At 38.9% G+C, this 22,338-nt stretch overlaps 1 protein-coding gene across 5 annotated transcripts in view; it reads right to left on the bottom strand.

The window, feature by feature from the left end:
- The window catches only part of lrch1 (leucine-rich repeats and calponin homology (CH) domain containing 1), a 128,202-nt gene that overhangs the window by 19,066 nt on the left and 86,798 nt on the right, over positions 1 to 22,338 (bottom strand). For 2 of the 5 annotated variants that reach the window (XM_038278288.1, XM_038278314.1), the window contains exons 10-15: positions 21,957 to 22,027; positions 18,472 to 18,558; positions 17,509 to 17,577; positions 13,157 to 13,193; positions 11,428 to 11,500; positions 10,669 to 10,779 (exon numbers count right to left, since the gene is read on the bottom strand). In XM_038278288.1, coding sequence (XP_038134216.1) covers positions 10,669 to 10,779; positions 11,428 to 11,500; positions 13,157 to 13,193; positions 17,509 to 17,577; positions 18,472 to 18,558; positions 21,957 to 22,027 — 448 coding nt within the window. The remainder of the gene's footprint in view (positions 1 to 10,668; positions 10,780 to 11,427; positions 11,501 to 13,156; positions 13,194 to 17,508; positions 17,578 to 18,471; positions 18,559 to 21,956; positions 22,028 to 22,338) is intronic. The other 3 variants (XM_038278307.1, XM_038278319.1, XM_038278297.1) reach the window with 2 other exon arrangements.

Raw genomic sequence — 22,338 nt, 5'->3', positions numbered from 1 at the left:
TTGGAAATCGATACTGGAGAAAACTTTTAAAATCATTCTCAACAACAGCATTAAGTAGCAGTCCTTCTTTTTTCCTTTCCAATTTGTCAAATAGTTTGCTAGGCAGACATAAAGGTGGGACACTCATTATGTGTTTTCAAACATATATTATGTAGGATGGAGGGAAATAAAATTTTAAGTTGCAGGAAATTCTCTCTCTGCTCATTGAGACAATTTTCGTAAAAAAAAAAAAAAAAACGGAAATCTAAGTGAAGTCACTGTGAGCAAACCACAGCACTGTGGGCTCATTTCCCCTCGACAATTTCAAAGACACAAATAAAATGGGCCATAAAACATGCAGGAGCTTATGTAAGCGTGACATTCACATGCACCCACGCTAGCAGAGCTCAGAGCACTTTCTGCTCGGACTTTGTGTCCATTATATTATATAATATATATATATATATATATATATATATATATATATATATATATATATATATATATATATATAAATGTTTGTATATCTGGAGCAAGTAACGAGTCATTTCCCTCTGGGATTATAAAAAGCAAAAGCAAGCTGCCAAGATACCTCACGTCAGAGTATTCATCATAACCATCTGCTGTACATTTTATTCACAGAATAGATGTAATGATATGTAATCTATAAATTGTTAATGGAAATATAGCTTCCTTACAAAATCTGCCTGGTTTTGGCTTCATTGATAACATATTTTGATCAATATTTGATCTGTTCAGCAGCTCCCAAAATTTGTCAAAAAATTTTATTGGGGTTGAATTCATAGACATATTGCTTAGTTTTTGTTTAAAAAATGAAGGCTTAATATGAATCATCATATCAGAATCCTGAAAGAAATTAGGTTAATAAGATAAAAGCAGAAAAATACAGGCTGCAATAGCAGAAGCCTTTCTGAACATCATGTAGGCGGATTGAAAACGTGAAACATGCTTAACGTTGATACAAACACTTTATCTAAACACACCTACACACATATTCAGAGCTGACAGCTGAATCATTCACTTCCTCTTTGTCCTATTTTCTTCTAAATTTCTGAATCCCTGTGTGGTTGCTAAATGACCACTGGAGGGAGCTGCAGCATCATTTTAATAAAAAACGATGCTTCAGGAGAGGTGACTATGTAGGATATGAGTGTTGTCATCACCACTTTAACCTGCATCTTTAAACCATCCTCCCAGCGCACATTAACAGGCTGATGCTCCCTATTGTAGAGCATATTCTAGGTTCGACTGATAATATCTAAAAACTATATAAGATTATATCAGCTTCTATCAGATATATTTGCCTTCCACTCACAGCTGTGGAAGGCACTGGGATTGTACTTGATGGGCATATAAGAAGAGACTCTGAGACTAACTCAGAGAACACTCTCTCACCTAGCAACAATCACAGTTGACACACAACACAGGCAAAAATGGATGGCAAACTTCTCACTACTGTCCTGTGAGATAATTGCATTTTCAATGAGCCTCAACAGCAGAATTGTTGTCATGAATATCAGATTCCTAGTCCCCATCACTCTACTACTAATACCAAGGAAAAAAAACTTCTACACCATTCTTGATACCAGCAGTAAAGAAATGACAAATAATTAAAGGCATAAAAAACATTTTCATTAATATGAAAAATCTCAACATGGAACATTTTTACTTAACAGAATGTTATTTAAAGTTTGATGAGGGTACTTAAAGTGTGCAAAGAAATTTAAAATAAACAAAAATAAATCCAATGTAGTAATATTCTAAGGTTGTCTGACATATTCTTTTATTCTGAAAATAATTAGGAATCTGCAATATACATTATCAAAAAATATGCTTAAAGCAAAGACCCAGGAGACCTTCTGTAGTATACTGGATGTCAACTGCTTGTTTAATTTTGGATAACTCATAGATGTGCAGCATATCACTACTTCACTCATGGTCTTTAAATAACTAGATAGGGTTGATGGGTAGCCTTTCTTTGCAGGATTATGACAGAAATGCTTTGTGAGAGAGGTTTTAGATTATATTCCCCAAAAGGACCCTTACAATGAGATCAGTTATATCTTCAAATTTCATTCAGCAAAAGGCAGTTCCCAAATTACACTGTCGGTTAATGCATATTCTACACATACCAAAGGTCATTATGATCTAGAGGTTGGAGTTATATCCACTCTCATAAATTTGCATATTAGATAGCTAAATCTTTATCTTTCGTAAGTGCCAAACAGCAAATCATGTTTTTCTATTTTTTTTTTTAATTAAGAATAGGTTTACAAGAGGTTAAGGCTGCCAAAGCAGGAAGGTCACTTTTTAAAAGTGGACATGAATCAGCATAAAGATAGTTTGAATAATCCCCGGCAAGACATTATCTGTTTTGGACCCAACATGACAGAATACGCTAAAGTGCTAGACAGCAAAAGCAGCAAATTGTCTCAATTTCTGCTTCTTTTCTAAAGGAAAAGTTAGTGGAGTTAGTGGATTCACAAACTACTTTCAGAACACAGATTCAACCCTAGAAAAGTCTCAGGTTTGGCTTTATTATTACACAACCTGGGGGGATATAACACACAAACTGATTAAGCCTGTTTCTGCTCTGAAGTAGGAAAAGGATCTCAAAATGACCATAACTAGGGAAATGTCTCCAGATAAGCTTTAATTGTAAAAAACAACTACAGAGTTTTAAATAACTTTTAATAGCTTATGTATAACACGTGTTACAATCTCTAAAGATTACATCATCTCTCTCTTGTTGCTACATGCAGCTTCTCTGATGGGTTCACAGAGGCAACTGATGTACTGATGAACAATGCTAGTCCTGTGTGTAATTGTGGGACTACGCTGGTCTGTCCTCATTTCATCTTAACCCTATCAGCTAAAATGAAATGTGCATAATACAGTGTTTAATATTTCAGAGGATATTTTAATAGCTGGACTGGGAATAAAAAAGGAAGACGGGGAGCCTGAATTCACTGTGAAAACAGCATGAAGGGGTTCATAGATTTAATTGGACTGAATTAGAAATATTTTCAGGTTTTATACTATCAACATATTGTTAAAAGTGTTTTTTAACCTTTATTTAAATTTTCTCTCTCTTCACCGAACTGTTATGCAGAGAGCAGCGGACACAACAGAGACCGAACAGTGTGGGTGTGTTTACTCCTGAGATCTGTGTGATGCAAGTTTTTTAAAGAAATATGCTAAAAAAAACTGACCTGTTAAATTTTACATAGTTTTTGTTTTACATAAAAAAGACATCCATCCATTTTCTTACAGGCTTATCCCAAGTGGGGTCGCGAGGGGTGCTGGGGCGTATCTCCAGCTGTCTACGGACGAGAGGCGAGGTACACCCTGGACAGGTCGCCAGTCGATCACAGGGCAACACAGAGACAAACAGGACAAACAACCATTCACACACACTCACACCTAAGGGGACTTTTTAGAGAAGCCAATTAACCTAAGGATCATATTTTAGGACTGTGAGAGTAAGCCGGAGTACCATAGAGAACCCACACATGCTCAGGGAGAACATGCAAACTCCATGCAGAAAGACGACGGGCCGGGACTCGAACCCAGAACCTTTTTGCTGCAAGTCAGCAGTTCTACCCACTGTTCCACTGAGCAGCCCCATATAAAAAAAAGAAAAAAAAAATCATATTGTAAAATTCTGAAAGACTGATTTGTACCTAAAATTTGATAGGCATTTCAGTCTAATGCTGCGTTCACACCGGATGCAGCAGGCGCGACAGTTTACATGCAAAGTCAATGGTTGATGCGCGTCACGGTGCAGCAAAAGGTCCCGCGGCGCGTTTTAAGCAGCATGGGCAGCGCGTCTGAGCAGCTGAACCGGCGCGTTGGGCGCATTTAAGCGTTTGACGCGTGTGGCGCGCTGCAAATGCGCTGCTGCTCGAGATGGAAAAATTGAACTTTTGCTGCTTGACGCGCTGCGTCAACCAAACAGAGAAGCTGATCTGGGAGCTGGCAGGGAGAGAGACACAGCGCTGATGATACAGAGTGCTATGATCACTCCTCTAAAACAGTTTATTGACCCATAAATTAACTTAAAATGCAGAAATCTGCAGGCTGAATATGTTCGCTTTTATTATTCTGGTGCCTGTAGATCGGATTATTTAGATGAAAAACACCTACCAGCTGCTGCGGTGAACCGCGAGGAGGCGACCCGGCCAGAGGCTGCTGTTGAAGGGATTCCTACTGTCGGCGCACAACTGGTATGTGGGGGTCTGAGCGGCTCAGACAGAAATAACATTGGAAGGCAGGATTGTAATCTGAATGAACTGGCTGCACTGATGAGGTTTTCAGGTGTATTTTCTCACTTAAAATATATATATAATATTAGAACTACTTTATTCCCACTGATCACAGCAAATATAGCTGCAAGGCAAAGAAAGGATAGAGTAGCTCTGCCCAATGCGCGTCAGACCCACTTTTGCACCGCGCAGCCAGAGCGGCAAAGCTGCTTCAGCCGCGCGTCAGAACTAACTGGTACAATCAGCAAAAATGAAGCAGCAGACGCGATTTTGCTGCTTTTGCTGCTTCTGGTGTAAACGTAGCATAAGACTTAGACACGGGTTGCAATTTAGTTGCACAACTAAAGACTTGCAGACTAAATCCTCACGGGTTAACCTGGACATATGCTCTAAAGTCTTTACTTGAACTTGCCCTTTGGAAACCTAATGTGTTCCTCAAGATCCGACTTGGAATCACACTGTGAAGCATCAAGACTAGAGCTATAAAATAATAAGTTTTGACTTGGAATCCAACAACCAACTTGGACCCTTGTCATTTAAATCCCATATTAATCAGGTTTTTAGAATCGCTTTATTTCATCTCTGAAATATTGCAAAAATTTAAATATCTTATCCAGGGGAATTAATATTGAGAAACTAAACTAAAAAAATAAAAATATATTTCTTAAGCTTCAAGTCTGGACTATTGTAATTCTTTACTATCAAGATGTCCACTACATTGAGCTAAAAGTCTTCAGCTTATCCAAAATGCTGCGGCCAGAGTTCTGATGAAAGTTATAAAGAAAGATGACATTTCTCCTATCTTGACATTCTTGACAGTTAAAACAGAAATGTACTCGTGACATCACACGTGGGTCAGGTCGTCTGGACTTGCATTTTTCTTCCTGCTATTAATAGTCTCTAGATAATAATAAATTCTTACTTTATTCATTTAGTGGGGGAATAATGACAGACAGAACAAACAAAAAGGTGCCATTAGAACCAGCGGGACCTCACACAGGCCTAGAGAGGCCAAGGCCTTGAGAGGTCTGCTGTAGCAAAGGCAAGGTTAGCCCTGGCTTCAGTTTCATAACAGCTGAATATTATATGATAATGATCAACAGTATTCACAGAAGCTTACATCAGTTTTCAATTTGTTTAATATATTTTCTGAAGAAAGGTAAATGGTCTTCTGTTAACCTTTTTCTCAGAATTAAAAATAAATGTTTTCTAACATTCAGTAAATCAGAAATATACACAGACTAGATTATAAACATCTCAGATGTTTCCATGCTTTTAGGTTCTTACAAAGATTCTTGACTGTTTTTTATAGTAGTTATAAGAATAACTGCAACTCACAATCGGCGCCTTTTAAGGGAAAACAAGCAATGTGTATCCAACCTCTGAAAGGATTAAGGGGCCTAACAAACCACTAAAAAGTGTTATTTCTCAACGGATGACAGAATGAGAGATGTATTTTAATGATAGTCCTAAAATGAATATAACATTTTGTCTAAGCCAAACTCAGGACAAGAGAGAAAAAAAGCAGCAAAGCTAAGCTGAAGAAAAATGCTTCTCTCTCCATCAAGAACCTTAAACCAAAAAGCTGATCTGCTCATACCTCCAGGCCTTAGACTGGTCCTCACAAAAATGGGCAACACAAACAGTAACACACATACAAGGCTGTGATCCAAACAAAAATCTTGGACCCTGTTCCAGAAAAAGTATTATAGTCCTTCTGGGATCACTATGTAACACAAACTATGGCAACTAAGAATTGACAGGCAAACACAAATATGGCCAGACAAATGCACGGCCCATTCATAGTGCAGATCTTACACTCACACAAACACACACAATACCAAAGGAGTATCACACTATCCTAATATGGCTCGGGATTTCTCAGTGTATGTGTGTGTGTGTGTATGATTAGCACATTAAAGGCTTTAACACTGATATTACTTTAGCTGAATAGAAAATAGCGCACTCTGTAGCCTATATTTGTACTGAAAATAAAAAAGTGGCAGACAGTTCAGTATATCTGATAAGTTCTGTTTTTAGAATATGATTGAAGTACTAAACATAAACACTAGTTTTGTCACATCAAAAATAATCACAAAACAAACAGAAGACTATTGGTTTGGACACAACAATGCATCCAGCTTAAACCACCAGGTTGCGATGAAGCAAACGTTTCACAAATCACAAAATAAAAGCTTATGAAATGGCAAATATTATAGTGTAAAATATATAGTGTAAAATATTCCAGTCTAGGTTAGATCAGTCCACATCCCAGCGTTTGTGATTTACATAAAATGTGAAGCATTAATAAAATATTTCCAAACCTTCTTCTCTTGAATTGTGTTAGAAAGACGAGAAAACCTGGTTGGAAAACAGCCCACGGCCTTAAAGGAATAGTACACCCAAAACATGATTAGCCTTCATTTTCTACTCACCCCCATGCTGAACAACACCCTGGAGTACTTTTTTGATATCTAAAATGCATCTGGAGATCTGGGAGGCTTCTTGCTGTCTGCTGACATTCAAATAATGGAGGTCTATGGTGCCCGAGACAGAAAGGTCCATAAAAGTCTACAAAAAACGTGTCAATATTCCTCCATACTGGTCGTCCAATGTATTCCAAGTGTCCTGAGTGGGTAGCATCCAGAATTTACTCGAAACGAAGTCATTTAGAATGTTTTTAGAGCATAAACAGTAGTGTATAGGATTTCCTGAAAGCGCGCACATGCGCGATCACGACGCTACGGAAGCCGGCAGACCAAACCAGATGAAAGTGCGCATTCAGCGTCTGCTCTTCCAATAATGCAAGCGTAGAAGAAGAAATGTGCCGTTTACCTGTGCAAAGAAAGAAACAACGAAAGAAAAATGTCTGAGGACTTCAGTGTTGAGGAAGAGCATGAGTTCTTTGCCGAGCTGAATGCGCTGGTTTGGTCTGCCGGCTTCCGTAGCGTCGTGATCGCGCATGTGCCTCGGGCGCTGGGCACCTCCATTATTTGAATGTCAGCAGACAGCAAGAAGCCTCCCAGATCTCCAGATGCATTTGAGATATCAAAAAAGTACTCCAGAGTGTTGTTCAGCATGGGGGTGAGTAGAAAATGAAGGCTAATCATGTTTTGGGTGTACTATTCCTTTAATACTACTTTGCTAAAACACCTTCTCATTAATTTTCAGTATTCAATCTCGAGTTCCCATCCTTGGTTTAAGTCAATTTATCTGATGTGTAGTTCATCTCTTTATGGCAGGATGTTCCTGTCCGTTTGCATTCCTTTGACAAAAAACAGTTGACAAAGATGTAACAAAAGATTAAGAAGGATCTCATCGTACAAAGGTATGAAGATATTAATAGGTTCCAACATTACTTTCATAGCATGGAGGACTTAGTAACAGGGATCAGTGATCATCCGATGCCTGTCAGAAACTGTGTGACAACAGTGGCCTTTCAAACCCTGGGCATTGAACCATAGAGAAGATAACACTTAATGGGATCATGGAGGCTAAGCAACACTAAAGAAGCAGCAGGGAATTGAAAAAAGGACAGTGAGGGAATTTGGTGCTTATAAGCTTTCTACATACTTCGGTTCGACTCCCGACCCGTCAGGTTGGTGGGGGGAGTAATTAACCAGCGCTCTCCCCCATCCTCCTCCATGACTGAGGTACCCTGAGCATGGTACCGTCCCGCCACACTGCTCCCTTGGGGCGCCATTGAGGGCTGCCCCCTTGCACGGGTGAGGCATAAATGCAATTTCATGGTGTGCAGTGTTCACTTGTGTGTGCTGTGTCACAATGACAATGGGAGTTGGAGGAGTTTCCCAAAGGGCTTTCACTTTCATCTGTTTGCTTCTTATTTTATTTTCAACCATAAAATGAAAACAACATAAATAATTTCCACAAACTCGCCGTCATTATTCTGTGGGTCGCATCTCAGCTCAGCATATGTGCAATCACATGAGTACTAAAACAAACCCAAACAGGTCTCACTATCTTTGCTGGGCCTTTTCATTGACTTCCATTCATTTCTGAAGCCTAACTGTGACCCTTGCCCTAACCATTACAGGTTCATACCTAATCCAACATAACCTCAAATCACAACTTAGTCCTTAACGTCCTAAAGGTCCAGGCATCGGGCCCTACAAGGGGAAGCTGGTTCCCAAAACATGCTATTTTCCCTGAAAATAGACACGGCAGGCTTAACTTAGTCCAAATGTCATCTGTAGTCAGGAACTACCACAAAACACGAACAGCTAAAGATGAAAGAAGATGTGGTAGAGCGCTACTTTGATCAGAGGCTGCTTCATAAACACCCCCAAACAGAAACCCACACTTAAGGCATGAGTGGAAGCAGGCATGTAGCTGGGGACAAACAAAAGGTGAAACAAAATTCAGTTTCACTGATCATAGGATGCCCGTAATCAAACTTTAGTGTTTCAAATACAGTAGACAAGGAAAGTATTCAGACCCCTTTAAATTTGTCACTCTTTGTTTAATTGCAGCCAAAAATGAACAGTATGGGAATTAAATATGTGTCACAGCAAAGGGTCTGAATACTTGTGAACTTTTGATATTTCTGTATTTTGATTACAAAATGGCTGCAATGAAACAAAGAGAAAAATTTGAAGGGGTTTGAAAACTTTCCGTACCCACTGTATCTGGAATTCTACCAAGTAGAGGGGTGCTGATACCACTATTCATGACTCACAAATCCAAAACAGTTGTTTATGATAATCTGTAGACATTTTGGAAGTCAATCAGTGATCATGATTTAAGTAAATCTTTTTAAATAAATAAGTAAATATTGGGGAAAAATCTTTGAGGTATAGATTTTAACAGCTGTTAGCAATGGCTATATTTTCTTATCTATAAAAGCTAGTCAGATATTATTGGTAAAGATAAATCCAAGACAAAAAAAGGACATCAAAAAACTGTAAAATCTCCTAGCCTCATCATGGTTGCGAGTTGTCAGGGCAAAACCTTCAGGAGGACAGAGCATGGTAAGCCAAAGCAGCTCATCAATCTTTTATTTTCAAATGTAGCAGGATAGTGGACATTTTACCCAAATACTGATACATGATAATTAGACTTGGACAACTTTCTGTGTGCACTTTGTGTATACAAAAAAAATTATAATAATAATTTTGTACACCTGTAATGATATTTCGATTTGTTAAAGTGCAGCAGTGATAAAATGTAAACAGTGTGGGTTTGATCCACACTGTTTTATAACTGAATTATACACAGATGTTTATAATTTTCGTAATTAAAGTCTTAGGGAAATGACCGTTCCAACCTTTGCAGTTCGAAATTCTCCCGAGTGGTGCACGACTTTACACGAGTGAATAAAATTTATTTGATTGGTCGTTTATCAAAAGGACCGGATTGTTGTGGCAGAAGTTCGCAAGCAAGTTTGATTGTGGCTGGTTTCTCTGAAGCATTGCTGCTAACTAATTAGCAACTTAGTGCTAGTAGGTTCCCAATGGGAAATTACATTGGTACCAAGTAGCACTAAATTGGTGACTTAGCAATGAACCTTTAAGGAACGCAATGGACAGCTGAAACAGGCAAGAGGAGGAGAGTTTTGTGTCGGAGGTCGTGAATGAGTCTCCTCCGTCATACATTTTTTATTTAGAAGGAGGAAAGCGGGGACAAAGATGTTTTGGAAGAGGAAGCCAGGGAGGAGAAGCTTCTTTTGTGGTAGATGGCTTAAAGCCATACATGTTTGAGCCCTTGCAACACTGCCAATTATGTTAGCTCTACGCCTGCCGAAGACACAGACGTCCATCCCCATGAACACCGGGCTGTAACTCAATAGTAAAGCAACAAAGAATAAATTATTCTTATTTCAACCATTGCATATATTAGCTGCAAAATATGAATCCAGATGCTATGACCAAAAAAATTGATTGACAGATTACCCCTGATATTTTTTAGGTGTTCAGGCTGACGTATAACTAAACTGGCCTCGCAGAAGATAACGAAAACCCCCCCGAGATTTTAAGACAGAGTTTTTGGACAATATCATCTGATAGAGTACATTTTTTATACATTTACATTATACATTTAAGCCAGAATGATTTCCCTACGACTTTAAGAAAATTAACCCCTGAGTCAAATCTTTGCCCCAAATGTCACACAGCCACATTTGAATAGGCCCAGTATCAAAGCATAACTGTAAGACAAAATAGGGCATCTTATATAAAGATATACTCTCATTATATCCTTCTCTAAATATCTTGATGCATTGCCCAGGCCTTTTGAATTTAAGATAGCAATCTTTTTTTATCCAAACAAGTACATGTTTGGATTTTTACTGCCTCGAGGAGAAAAACAATCGAAGAAGTACAGCATAGTTGACTCTCCTGGACAGATGTGTGTGAATTGACCAGTAAACAGAAAAAATGTGTCTCACCCAGGCTGTGCATGCCTCCATCGCCATGTCTATGATGTACGTGTGATGCCTGTGAGAGGAGGGAGTGGTCTAGAGAGGAAGGAGGAGGTGAGCATGTGAGTGAGGGTGGGGCTACAACCAGAAGGTGGGAGGTGATCAAATGGAAGGGATGCCAGGTTCGTACGAATTTCAGGAAGGTGGGAGGGGTGCAAAGGACAAGAACAGCAAGTTCATTCCACAAAAAAAACAAAACAAAAAAAAAACCCAGAAACAATGTCACCAAGGTCAGGCAATAAGTTTGGGAGAAAGTTGGTCGAAATCAATGGCACAATTAATAATTTAGTGACACAGGCAGGAAGGATTAAGTAATTTTGTGAGTTTAACATCAAAGGAATGCAGGAAACCCAGAAGAGGGAAAAACACAAAAATGACAAAGAGCACACACACAATAAAAAAAAAATCATTAGTGGCATTTCACTGATCACCCTGACATGCTGTTAGTATCATGTTAGCTTTATTAGCAGTTAGTCAGCTGGCAAACAGAACAAATCCATCCTTATCATAGAGATTAAGCAGAGAAATCAGAACTACAGATCTGAAATAAATATAAAAGCAGATTTGTTCTGCCTCATGCTAACCATCAAATTATTAACTTCATTGTGATTATGTGTACCCAATAAACAGATGGAGTCCAACACATTTCCAGTGCTTCAGTTATTCTAAAAACAAGAACCTGAGAATACTAAGCATATTTTTTTTCTGTAAGATCAATCAAAGTACCTGAGCGGGGCTTCAGCCCAAAAGGCGGACTGGATAGTGAAGGAGGTCCCATGCCTGGAGATCTGTCTTCCCGCTGCAACAACAGAAAGGAAGCATAGCTATGAAAAGTCAATCCTTAGAACATTTATAGAACAGACAGGTAATATTTTCTGAGATGTTCGAGCAAGTTACATAGACTCAAAAATGTCTCAAACAAAAAGCACAGAAACACAAACTTCTGCCATGAAGCTTTATCAACAGAACTTCAAAAACTGAAGTTAAAGGCAACTGCATAACTCCTTACACAGCTCTTCTCATCCTACCTTTAGTATTTTAACTCTCGAACAGGCAAATATAACTGTTTGCAGCACGTAGACATTTATAGCCATAGCTTTATCTTCAGTAATTCTCAGAAGAAACCAGTCTAAAGTAGCTTTGTGATAAACCAGTGATAAAGCAATGTTTAAATTATTGGGAGAAGTGTTTACAGGAATTGTTTTCACTAATCATAAGTCTTATACGGGTGTTATTTCTCTGCCCTGCCACTAGTAGGCAGTGTGTTTTTTTAAGTAGGTGCATAAATGTTGCTTTAAATAGGCTTCTTCAGTAGGTCATACAGCACACGTGAAAGGGTATCTAGCTACTTTTGTATTTTTTTTTTTTTTATTCAAGAAAAAAGCGATCTGAAAGGGGTAAATCATTATGAGAGTAAAATAAATGTATTGGAATTTTCTTTTGATAGAAAAAATCATATGTATTTGAGACTGCAGACAATGTCTTGAGAGAAAATTGACCTTTGGAAAATAATTTCCAGGAGCTTACAGCTGTGCTGATGGGTGGGGTTAAAAGTCTGTGAAGTTCAACAACACTTCTGCAACTGGGCAAGATGGCATGCATCGCATTTGTGTTATGTAAATAACCAAAATGCTCACATGTGCAATAGGCTGCCAGATGAAATGTGACACATATAAGGGAGCTAAGCCAGTTAAAAAATAAACAGCAAAAACAAAAACACAACAGTCAAATTACTAAGGAAGCTCAACTGAAGACAGTTGACTCTGATGGGCTGGACAGAGCCTACATCTAGAGGTCTGCTGCTACCGTTACCTTCATATGCCAACCATACTCCTGGCATGCAAGCCGGGCCTCATACTTGGCCTTCTCTAGAATCATCTGCCTCTTCTTCTGGAATTCATAGCCTTCCTCTTCCATGTGCTGCTACAGGACGCATAAAGCATTTAGGGAATAGGTGCTCTTGATTCCTAAAAGGTTTAAGACTTAACTCTAAATATTTGCATACTGCAATTTCCTTGTAAAAAGACAAGGCAGTTTTTAAAGAAATAGCCTGGCAGCAACTTAATAAGAATTGTAGAATGCAGAACTGAGCATAGAGGATATTTCTAAACACCAAACTTTTTTTTTCCTCACAAAAACATATTTAGCTTTGATAGAAGGGCTTAATTTCCGATAAAACGAAGTGAATTATCATCATCACGAAGGAATTTGAAAGTATGTTGAAAAACATACAGAAAATAAGAAATTATTTTCATCAAATAAAAACAAACAGCTCTAAGCCAGCTGCTTTTATGTAATAAATACATTTTATATCCACTGTGTTCTGTCTCAAGTTATTTAGGTACTATCAGTAGAAAGTAACACAATTGACAATACAAGCTGCTAGCTAGGCATGTGCAAGAAAGAATTGATCAGGATACTTGAAATCGATTGATATTAATTTAACAAACTGTACCTTTGGTGTTGAGCTGCCCTCATCTACGTCCTGTCCGCTAAAAAGAAACAAAGGAGACGAGACAAGAAATATTAAGATCTAAGAACATATTTACAAAATCAAAAAATTCAATTAAATTCAATTACAAAATATTTGATCAATCGCAAAGGAAAATAAAATGTTGCAGCAATTCTTTAGTTTTTTTTTTAAGGAGGTGTTGTAGGTGTTGATAGCCACTGGCAGGAAGGATCTTCTGTATCGGTCTGTCTTGCTCCAGATCTGGGAAAGTCTCATACTGAAGATACTCAGTTGTTTAAAAATTTTCTGAGAAGTATGGTAACTGTTGTACATAATATTCTTCACTTTTTGAGGAATTCTTATTCTTGAAATAATCTCCAGAGGTTCTAGAGGAGTTCTTTGAACAGAGGTGTCCTTCTTTATTAGCTTGTTGAGCTTTTTTTAAATCATTACCTCTAAAACCGTTACCCCAGCAGATGGTCGCAGAAGAGATCTCACTCTCCACAACAGAGGTAGGAGGTAGGCAGCATCTTGCTGCAAACACTGAAGGACCTAAGCTTCCTTAGGAAGTACAATCTGCTCCGTCCCTTCTTGTTGGCGGCTTCCCGTTTGTGTCTCCAGTCTTAATAGTTTTGAACTTGTTCTTGTTTCTTCTGAAATCTACAATTATCTCCCTTGTTTTGTTGACATTCATGATCACATGACTGTTTCTACAACATGCCACAAAACAGTTCTCCAGCCCTCTGTACTCGGCTTCTTGACCATTTTTGATGCAACCAATGACTGCAGAGTTATCTGAGTATTTCTGCAGATGATAGGGCTGTGTCTGGCACTGTAGGTCAGACATGTATAGAGTAAAAGGAAAGGAGAGAGCACCGTCCCCTGTGGTGCTCCTGTGCTGCTGTCTACTTGATTAGACAGTTGACCCTTCAGGCTAAAAAACTGTGGTCTTTTTATCAGGTAGTCTCTGATCAAGGTGATTGTTGATGCCTCTACCTGAGTCTTCTGAAGTTTCTCATGAGTAATTCAGGGTAAATTGTGTTAAAAGTAACAGAAGTAATGTGCCCAGAAAAGTGTCGGATTTTAACAATGTGAGGTTCTCCAGAAATACAGTAGTGCAGAGAATCGATGACTTATCAGCTAACTTGAAACTTGAGCTGAGAGACAACGCTTGTGATTTAGATTTGTACCCAATAGCTTGTGATGAGAGCACACGCAACACAGACAATGCACAGCTGTTAATTTTTTTGCGGGAAATAGATGATAACTCTTGCTGCACGGAGGAGCAGCTTGACATTATCATTTTGAACCAGTGTCGGTGGCAGTTGAGAAGATGGGGCTTAAGTGGGACCAGCTCTGGCGGGTAACAACAGATGAAGCTCCGGCCATGATGGGTGAGCGCAAAGGTATGGCATTGTTGGTGTGCGCCAGTGTAAAAGAGAGTGGACTTGAGACTGCTAGGATGTACTATATAATCCACCAAGAAGCACTGTATGCCCAGACTATCCAGCTGGGCGATGTTTGAATACTGTTATAAAAACTGTCAAAATAATTTGAGGTAGAGCACTGTACCACAAAGAATTTCAGATTTCCTATCTGATGTTGAAGCTGAATAGGGGGATGTACTCTACCATTCTCATGTGCACTGACTCAGCTGCGGCTCTGAGCTGCAGCAGTTTTATTTGCTGAGATCTGAAATCAACCAGTTTTAAAAAGAGAAGGGCCAACCGCCTCATGAGCTAAGTGACCCGGACAGGCTTGGCATCTTTACTTGATCTTATGCATCATCTGAATGCACTACACAAGAACATAGAATGTGCCTGTACACCTGTATGTGCACATAAAAGCCTTCTGCATAAAGCTCTGGCTGTTTGAGACACAACCAAAAGGCATAGATGCTGCATCATTCACTGTGCTGTCTGAAATCACCAAAGGAGAAATATGTGTATGTGACTGCATCTCTCGTGTTGAAATTCAACCAGCGTTTCCAATATTTTTCTCTCATTGAAAAACAAATCAAGCTGTTCTCCACCCCCTTCCTGGTGGATGCAGAGGAAGTGGAAGAGAGTCTACAGTTAGTACTAATTGAAATATAATTTGATAATTCTCTGAAGAGTCAACATCAGCTTCTCTCCCTCTCTGAATTCTATCACAGTTTGGATAAGGCCAAGTTTCCTCTGATGAGACTGCAAATAATTATTTGAGCACCTGTCTATCAGCTAGAATTCTGACACTCAAAGACATGTTAGTCTGCCTTCAAAATGTTCACCTCCACTTCACTTATTATCCTAAACTAGATGCACCTGTCTGAGGTCGTTAGCAGCATAAAGACACCTGTTCACCCTATACAATCAGTAAGACTCTAACATGGCCAAGGCCAAAGAGCTGTCCAAACAGACTAGAGACAAAATTGTACACCTGCACAAGGCTGGAAAGGTCTACGGCGAAATTGCTAAGCAGCTTGGTGAAAAAAGGTCCACCATTGGAACCATCAGTAGAAAATGGAAGATGCTACTGTAAACATGACTGTCAATCTCCCTCTTGCAAGACTTCCTTCAGTTAGACTAGAGCATTGAAGATGGGTCAAGGTTGGTCATTCCAACATAATAATGACCCGAAGCACACAGCCTGGATAACCAATGAGTGGTTCTGTAAGAAGCATATCAGGAAGCATGGCCTAGCAACTCTCCAGACTTAACCCCATAGAGAATCTTTAAAGGGAGATCAGACTCTGTGTTTCTTATTGACAGCCCAGAAACCAGACTGATCTAGAGAAGATCTGTGTTCAGGACTGGGCCAAAATCCCTCCTGCTATGGGCGCAAACCTGGTGAAAAACTACAGGAAACGTTTGACCTCTATAATTGCAAATAAAGGCTACTGTACCAAATATTAACATTGGTTTTCTCAGCTGTTCAGATATGTATTGATATCATTCAAATAAATAGTTAAAATATCATACATTGTTATTTCTGGATTAAAAAAAAATAATTGTTTTAGATTATGCCTCTCAAAGTGGACATGCACCTACGATGATAATTTCAGACTGCTCCAGGATTTCTAAATGGGAGAACTAGCAGGATGAAGGAACATAGCAGGGTGTTCAAAAACTTATTTTCCATAAGGTGCAACCAATCTTTTAGGCACAAAAAAAAATAATTAGTGAGAACAAAATGGAGATGAGGTGAAATTATTTTTTGATGCTTTTTACTGCTTTACGTTTTTTGTCAAATGGAAAGAAGAACAGCACAACCGAAGACGTCTATTTTAAAACCATGCTTTGTTTAAAAGAGTAGAATTACAAGAATTAAGAGTCTTACATTCTGTTGCTGAAAGTATTACACATGCAAATGAATACTTACTTATTAGATCAAGAGAAAAGAATCCCAAATGAGAAAAGGACAGACTGGATTTTCATATGGGTTATAACTCCTGCTATGTAGTTTAAAAAATAGCTAACGGGAGGGCAATGCATCTGTTTTCAGTAGATACTGGGGACTTAAAAAATTAACTAAAAAAAAAACAGATGGATAACCTGTAGAATTCAAATTGAACTACTCGTATCAATCTAGGAAGGCTCTTGTAGAAAGTGTTTGCAAAAAGGAGATACATTCAGTACAGACAATTCATCTTGCTTGCAAGGCAAGTAAAAAATATGCAAGTTGTTCTAATTAATTAAATAATTTTTCCTTGTACAAACTTACATTAAATATACATGTTCATTCATGTTTATTATCACATCACAATAAAATAAACCTTTTAATTGTTTAAAGTGTTAAACTACATTTATAATACAAAGTTTCAGCCTTGTAAAGAAATACAGAATATTCTAAAAACATTTACATTACCAGCGCCTAGCTGGTGAAAATAGAGACAGTTTTTTCGAAATATCTAAAATGTAACTTTATTCAGACCGATGTCTATTAACTAGGGGTGTGGGAAATAATCGTTTTGGCTATATATCGTGATATTCGGCTACCCAATATAATATCAATCTTTCACTTCTTAGTATCGATTTTCAAAAAAAAAAAAGGGTTACATAAAACATTGATTTAACTGTGCGTGCAGCACCAAAACTGTATTTGAGGCAGTCACAGTGGAAGAAAACCCCAAACAACATGGATAATAATACCTAATCGATATTTTCTGATGAAAATATACAGCACTTGCTGTTTTATCTCATCATTTGATTTTGATAGCTGGGGAAAATATGGCAATATATAGTGATACTGCAATATCGTGATAATATCGTATCGTGACCCAAGTATCGTGCCATGTATCGAATCGCAACACTCATGCCAATACTCACCTCTACTATTAACACGATAAAGTAGGGCTGGAACGAATGGAAACTTACTTGAAGGACTCTTCCACTGTGGCTATCTCCACAGGGTAAAGTTGGACATCCTCCTGCTCTGTGCTCACTCTGAAACATGAAGTTTAAAAAATTTGTTTAAATCCTGCTTATTGTACCTGCTGCTGTTTACAGAATTTGAAAAGAAAACAGGATTCTGTAGTAATTATAAAGTTTCCTTAATATTTAGGGGAGATTAAAGCTGCAGTCTGTTACATTGAGAAGAGAGCAGACTTCGACTGAAAATTTGAAGAAAAACAGGTTTCACGCCACTCCCCCACCCTCTCTGCTTCACTCATGCCCCACCTCCAAGCTCCACCCCTCTCACAGCATCTGCACGGCTACCGCATGCGACCAGAAGCGTCCAAGCAGCGTGTGCGGCATGGAGTGTGAACTGTTAAGAGCGATAACAGTCACCTCCAAGCAGCTAGAGGCAGGGATGTAAAAAGAGCAAATGTAAGAGGCAGTAAGGGCAGTTTCTCTTTCGCTGGTGGCTGTCGCTCCGCCATGACTTCCACGCGCGTCCTCCTGACTGCGGCAGCCGGGCAGCAGCGACAGGTTCAGCGGTGAGAGGGAGGGGGCGGGATTCAGCGTGTGTGAGCTGTGAATGACACTCCATCAGATGCTCCTCTGGCTGTGATTGGTTGTTTTGTCTCGTCCCGAAATATTCTTTCCAGATTGCAATACAGGCAGTAGGCGGGACCAATTGAAGCGGTTTTTCTCACAGGTTACATATCACATGTACTGCTGTCTGGGCATAGGGACAGTTTTAGCCCATATGACAAAAAAGTGATTTTTAAAAACTTACAGACTTCAGCTTTAACCTCCAGATGCTGTGTTCAAAGATTAATCTTTAAATCACACCTAAAACTAATCTTGAACACTGTTTTTGAATCTGAGTTAGTGTTAAAGTCTTCTGGGTTGGATTAACAGCAAGTTGAGGCTTCATTGCCCCCGTTTTCTCACCTGCTGGGGCTCTGCAGCAGCTCCACAGCTTCTTGTAGCTGGTTAATCATGTGAATTTGGAGCTCTGTGCCCCCCGAGACCTTAGACCTAAAACAAGAAAGTATAAAAGGGACATTTATATAAAAAATGTGTACAATGGATTCAAAAATTGTTGCAATGCATTAGGGGTGTAAATCACATCCATCATGGCGATTCGATTCAGTATCGATTTCCTGACCCAACGATTCGATTATTTTCGATACTTAAGAATACACCACGATTCGATTCGATTCGATTAATCGGTTAATTTTTTTTTTATTATTATTATTTTTTTTTTTTTTACACCTTACAGGCTAAACAAAGTTTCAAGTTTGAAATAAATCAATGAAAGCTGTAATATCGTTATGCATTTTCTTTAGAAACAACAGCAAATAACAGAAGTAGAAAAGTTGCATCAAAAAATACTGTAAAAATACTGCACAATATCAGTGTAATGAGTTCAATGCAATACCTCGGCTCCAGAGAAACTGTCCAACATATTTTTTTAGAATTTAATAAATATACTCAGGAAAGAGAGATGTTGTGTAGAGAGTTAGACAGGAATAAAAGTAAACTAGATATAAGGGAATTGTTTCAAAGGTCATCTGGGGATGTAGTTTTTGGTAGTATTTTTAATTTTCTAAGAAGAACGGGTATTTTAGGGAGAATATAATAGTTTGTCTGGTCCATACTCCATTCTGGAAGGTGGCGGTAATGCACCTATAAGTTGTTTGCCAACCGCCATTAAAAAAAAGAAGAAGAAGAAGAAGAAGGCTCCAGAGTGTTGACGTCACCGCCCCTTGAGAGACGCTCGCTGCTCCTCTCCCAGATTGTAGCTGACCGCAAACAGTGCAGCAGACAGGAGGCCGGCTTGTTTTGTTTTTATGACCGAAATTGCGGAAAACAACTCGTGAAGTTTGACCCGCTAGAAGAGCGAGGTGCGCGAGAACGCTGGGAGCCTTTTTCCAGCTGAATCTCCGCTCTTTTTTCCCTCCGTCGTCGGACTAAACTCGCCCCCACTTCCTCGCCGCCTCGGCCGTATCTAGACCCACAGTGTGTAGCTCAGACCACGCTTCAATATTGAGCATAATTTAGAAATGTCTGTGTGAAGCTTGCTGCAACAAACTGCTGTAAGAGTATAACCAGGAAGCGCGGTAGGAGGGCAAAATAAGTTTAGCGGCACCGCAGGGAGGGAGGAGAGTTACGCCCAGGAGCAAATGGATAAAAATAGACCGGAGGGAAAAAAAAAAACATTAATCGATTATCTTGCGGACGTGTCGATGCATCGGATCGTCGGCTTTTGGATCGATGCATCGATACAAAACGATTATTATTTACACCCCTACAATGCATGCATATTTATGTTTTTAGCCAAAGAGGTCTCTGTGAACTGTATAAAATAATCCCTAACACCATTTGTCCAATACTAGAACAATAATAAGTATTTATAATATATATTTGACTTGGAGAATGTATTCTTTGCAGTCAACCAGGAATGGCATTAAAATTAACAAACTTACGTTAAAAGCCTTCAGCTGACCCAAAATGCTGCAGCCAGAGTTCTCATGAAAATTAAAAAGAGATTATATCTCTCCTACCCTCACTTCTCTTCATAGGCTTCCTGTTAAATCAAGAATAATTTCAAATCCTCCTACACACATATAAACCCTTAAATGGCCAAGCTCCATCTTATATCAGAGGTATGATTGTTCCCTATGTCCCTAACAGAGCACTTCACTCTGAATCTGCAGGTTTACTGGTGGTTCCTAGAATCTCTAAAAAAATTAAATGGAAGCAGATCTTTTAGTTATCAGGCTCCTCTCCTGTGGAACCAACTACCAGTTTTAGTCCCTGAGGCAGACACCCTGTCTACGGGTTTAAAGGTAGGCTTAAAACTTTGCTTATTGATAAAGCTTATAGTTAGAGTGGCTCAGGTTATCCAATGCTATCTCTATAGTTATGCTTAGACTGCTGGAGGACGGGGACCCCCTTTTCATCATTCTACTTCATTCCATCTCTTTTCTCCCATTCTGCAGAATTTATTAGTTCAATCTCTAACATAAGGTTCTATCTGCTTTTTCACATAGCAGCTTCATCCGGTCTGTTCCTGTTTGGCTGTGACGCCATCCTGAAGAGAACTATCAGCTGTGCATGTGTTCTCTTCATCCTCTGACATGGGAGCTGGCTCGGAGCTCGTTTGCCTGACTGTGTTTCGTGGACGGGGCCGCCTGTGGAGCTAGTTGACAGTGTCTCTTGAACCCCAGCTGGCCTTCGAGTCAATGAGTCGATGCAATCAACTGGTTTTCCTTAGGTAGAAATCTTTGAACCAATCTGACGGTATGATCGGGCTGAATTGTCTCTTTAAAGTGCCCTGAGATGACATGTGTTGTCACTGAATTAGTTACACCACTCTGTGTTGCTAACTTTCCAGGCTCAAAAAGTTTCAGTCTAGACAACTGGACGTGAAGTATTCCTCTCATCCAAGACGCTTCTTTGGTTCTAACTAGTGGTGGGGAGGTCCTCATCACTAGTTAGAGCATGACCAAGCTTCACCATGACCTGGATGACAGAGAATCTTCAGAGACATGCGAGAGTGCAGCTTTTCTTGTCACATGATTAACCTTAAACTGCATAATGCTGGCTGGCAGAGAAGCTTTGCAAAGTAAAAGCCATGATCATTTTTAACAAACACTTCTAAATATAGAGGCAATGCTACACTAGGGTATTTCAGAAAACTGGATCAGTCATATATTCGTTCAACTACCACTAAATAAAATGATTAGCCTGAAGGAAAGAATGAAATGCAATCCTCTGGATGACTTACCAAGGTGATGCATGTAAAAGCACATAGGTTGTGCTAACTAAAACTCTCAATGTTAAATGCTTTGAAAAGACTCAACTTTAACCATCCTCAGTATCAGTAAAATGTTTACAGTTAAGTCAGATGATTAACAAAGCTTAAGCAGCTATTGAAAAGCGACTGCATTTTTCACATAACATATTGTGCAACTTTAAGGTTTTTATCACAGAGTTGTTAAAAACTTAGGCACTTTTCTTTTTTTCATACTTGTATTTGTTACTTTAAATCAAATAATCTTCAGACCCAAAATAAAGCCATCTCCAACTAGAGTGTAAGTGTAATACCAGTTTAAGTTGGTTTGTTACATCCGAGCAAAACACAGATTTCAGAAATCTGGGTTTCTGATATCTAAATCTCTTCTCAGTGCACCACTGCTTATTTTAACTTTAATTATTACTGATTTTGAAAGTTATATAAAATATTGAAATCGGCTTAAACAAAAATTTGTTAACTAATTAAGTTTCCTGAAAAAAATATATTTTCACAAGTAGCTGTAAGGTAAAAAGAGTAGCCTAAATGTATGAATGAAAGGCTAAACAATAAATCAAAGGATGAATAAACACTCAGAAGCTCTGTTTAACTGGATAAGCACCAGTGTTAAACTCACGTTTGTTCCATTGGCCAGTGTGGGTCTTCCTCTATCCTCAGTGGTTCTTCAAAGTCTGCAGCGGTTCGACCCTGCAAACAAACAGAAATCAGCAACAGCTGCACCCGTCACATTTCACTAAATCTCCACCAGCCATTGGCCAGAAGTCAGAGACATTAGCTACATCTCGCCCATTTAACAGCTCTGTTATATGAATTCATATTAAAGCAATCAACCTAAAGAGGATTATTTTCTATTAAAAAATTTTTGGGCAACAGCTCAGTGTCCAGTATTAAAAATCATGTCAAGGAGTTTCAGCCAAAAATCCTAACTTAAAACAGACTCAAACAACTCCAGTAGAGATGCATTTTGAAAAAGAGCTAAATTATCAGGAACTTCAAAA

The sequence above is a fragment of the Cyprinodon tularosa genome, unplaced genomic scaffold, assembly GCF_016077235.1.
Source record: "Cyprinodon tularosa strain WSP-4 unplaced genomic scaffold, ASM1607723v1 ctg1014, whole genome shotgun sequence".
Taxonomy (NCBI): Eukaryota; Metazoa; Chordata; class Actinopteri; order Cyprinodontiformes; family Cyprinodontidae; genus Cyprinodon; species Cyprinodon tularosa.
This window is presented reverse-complemented; position numbering and strand designations above follow the sequence as displayed.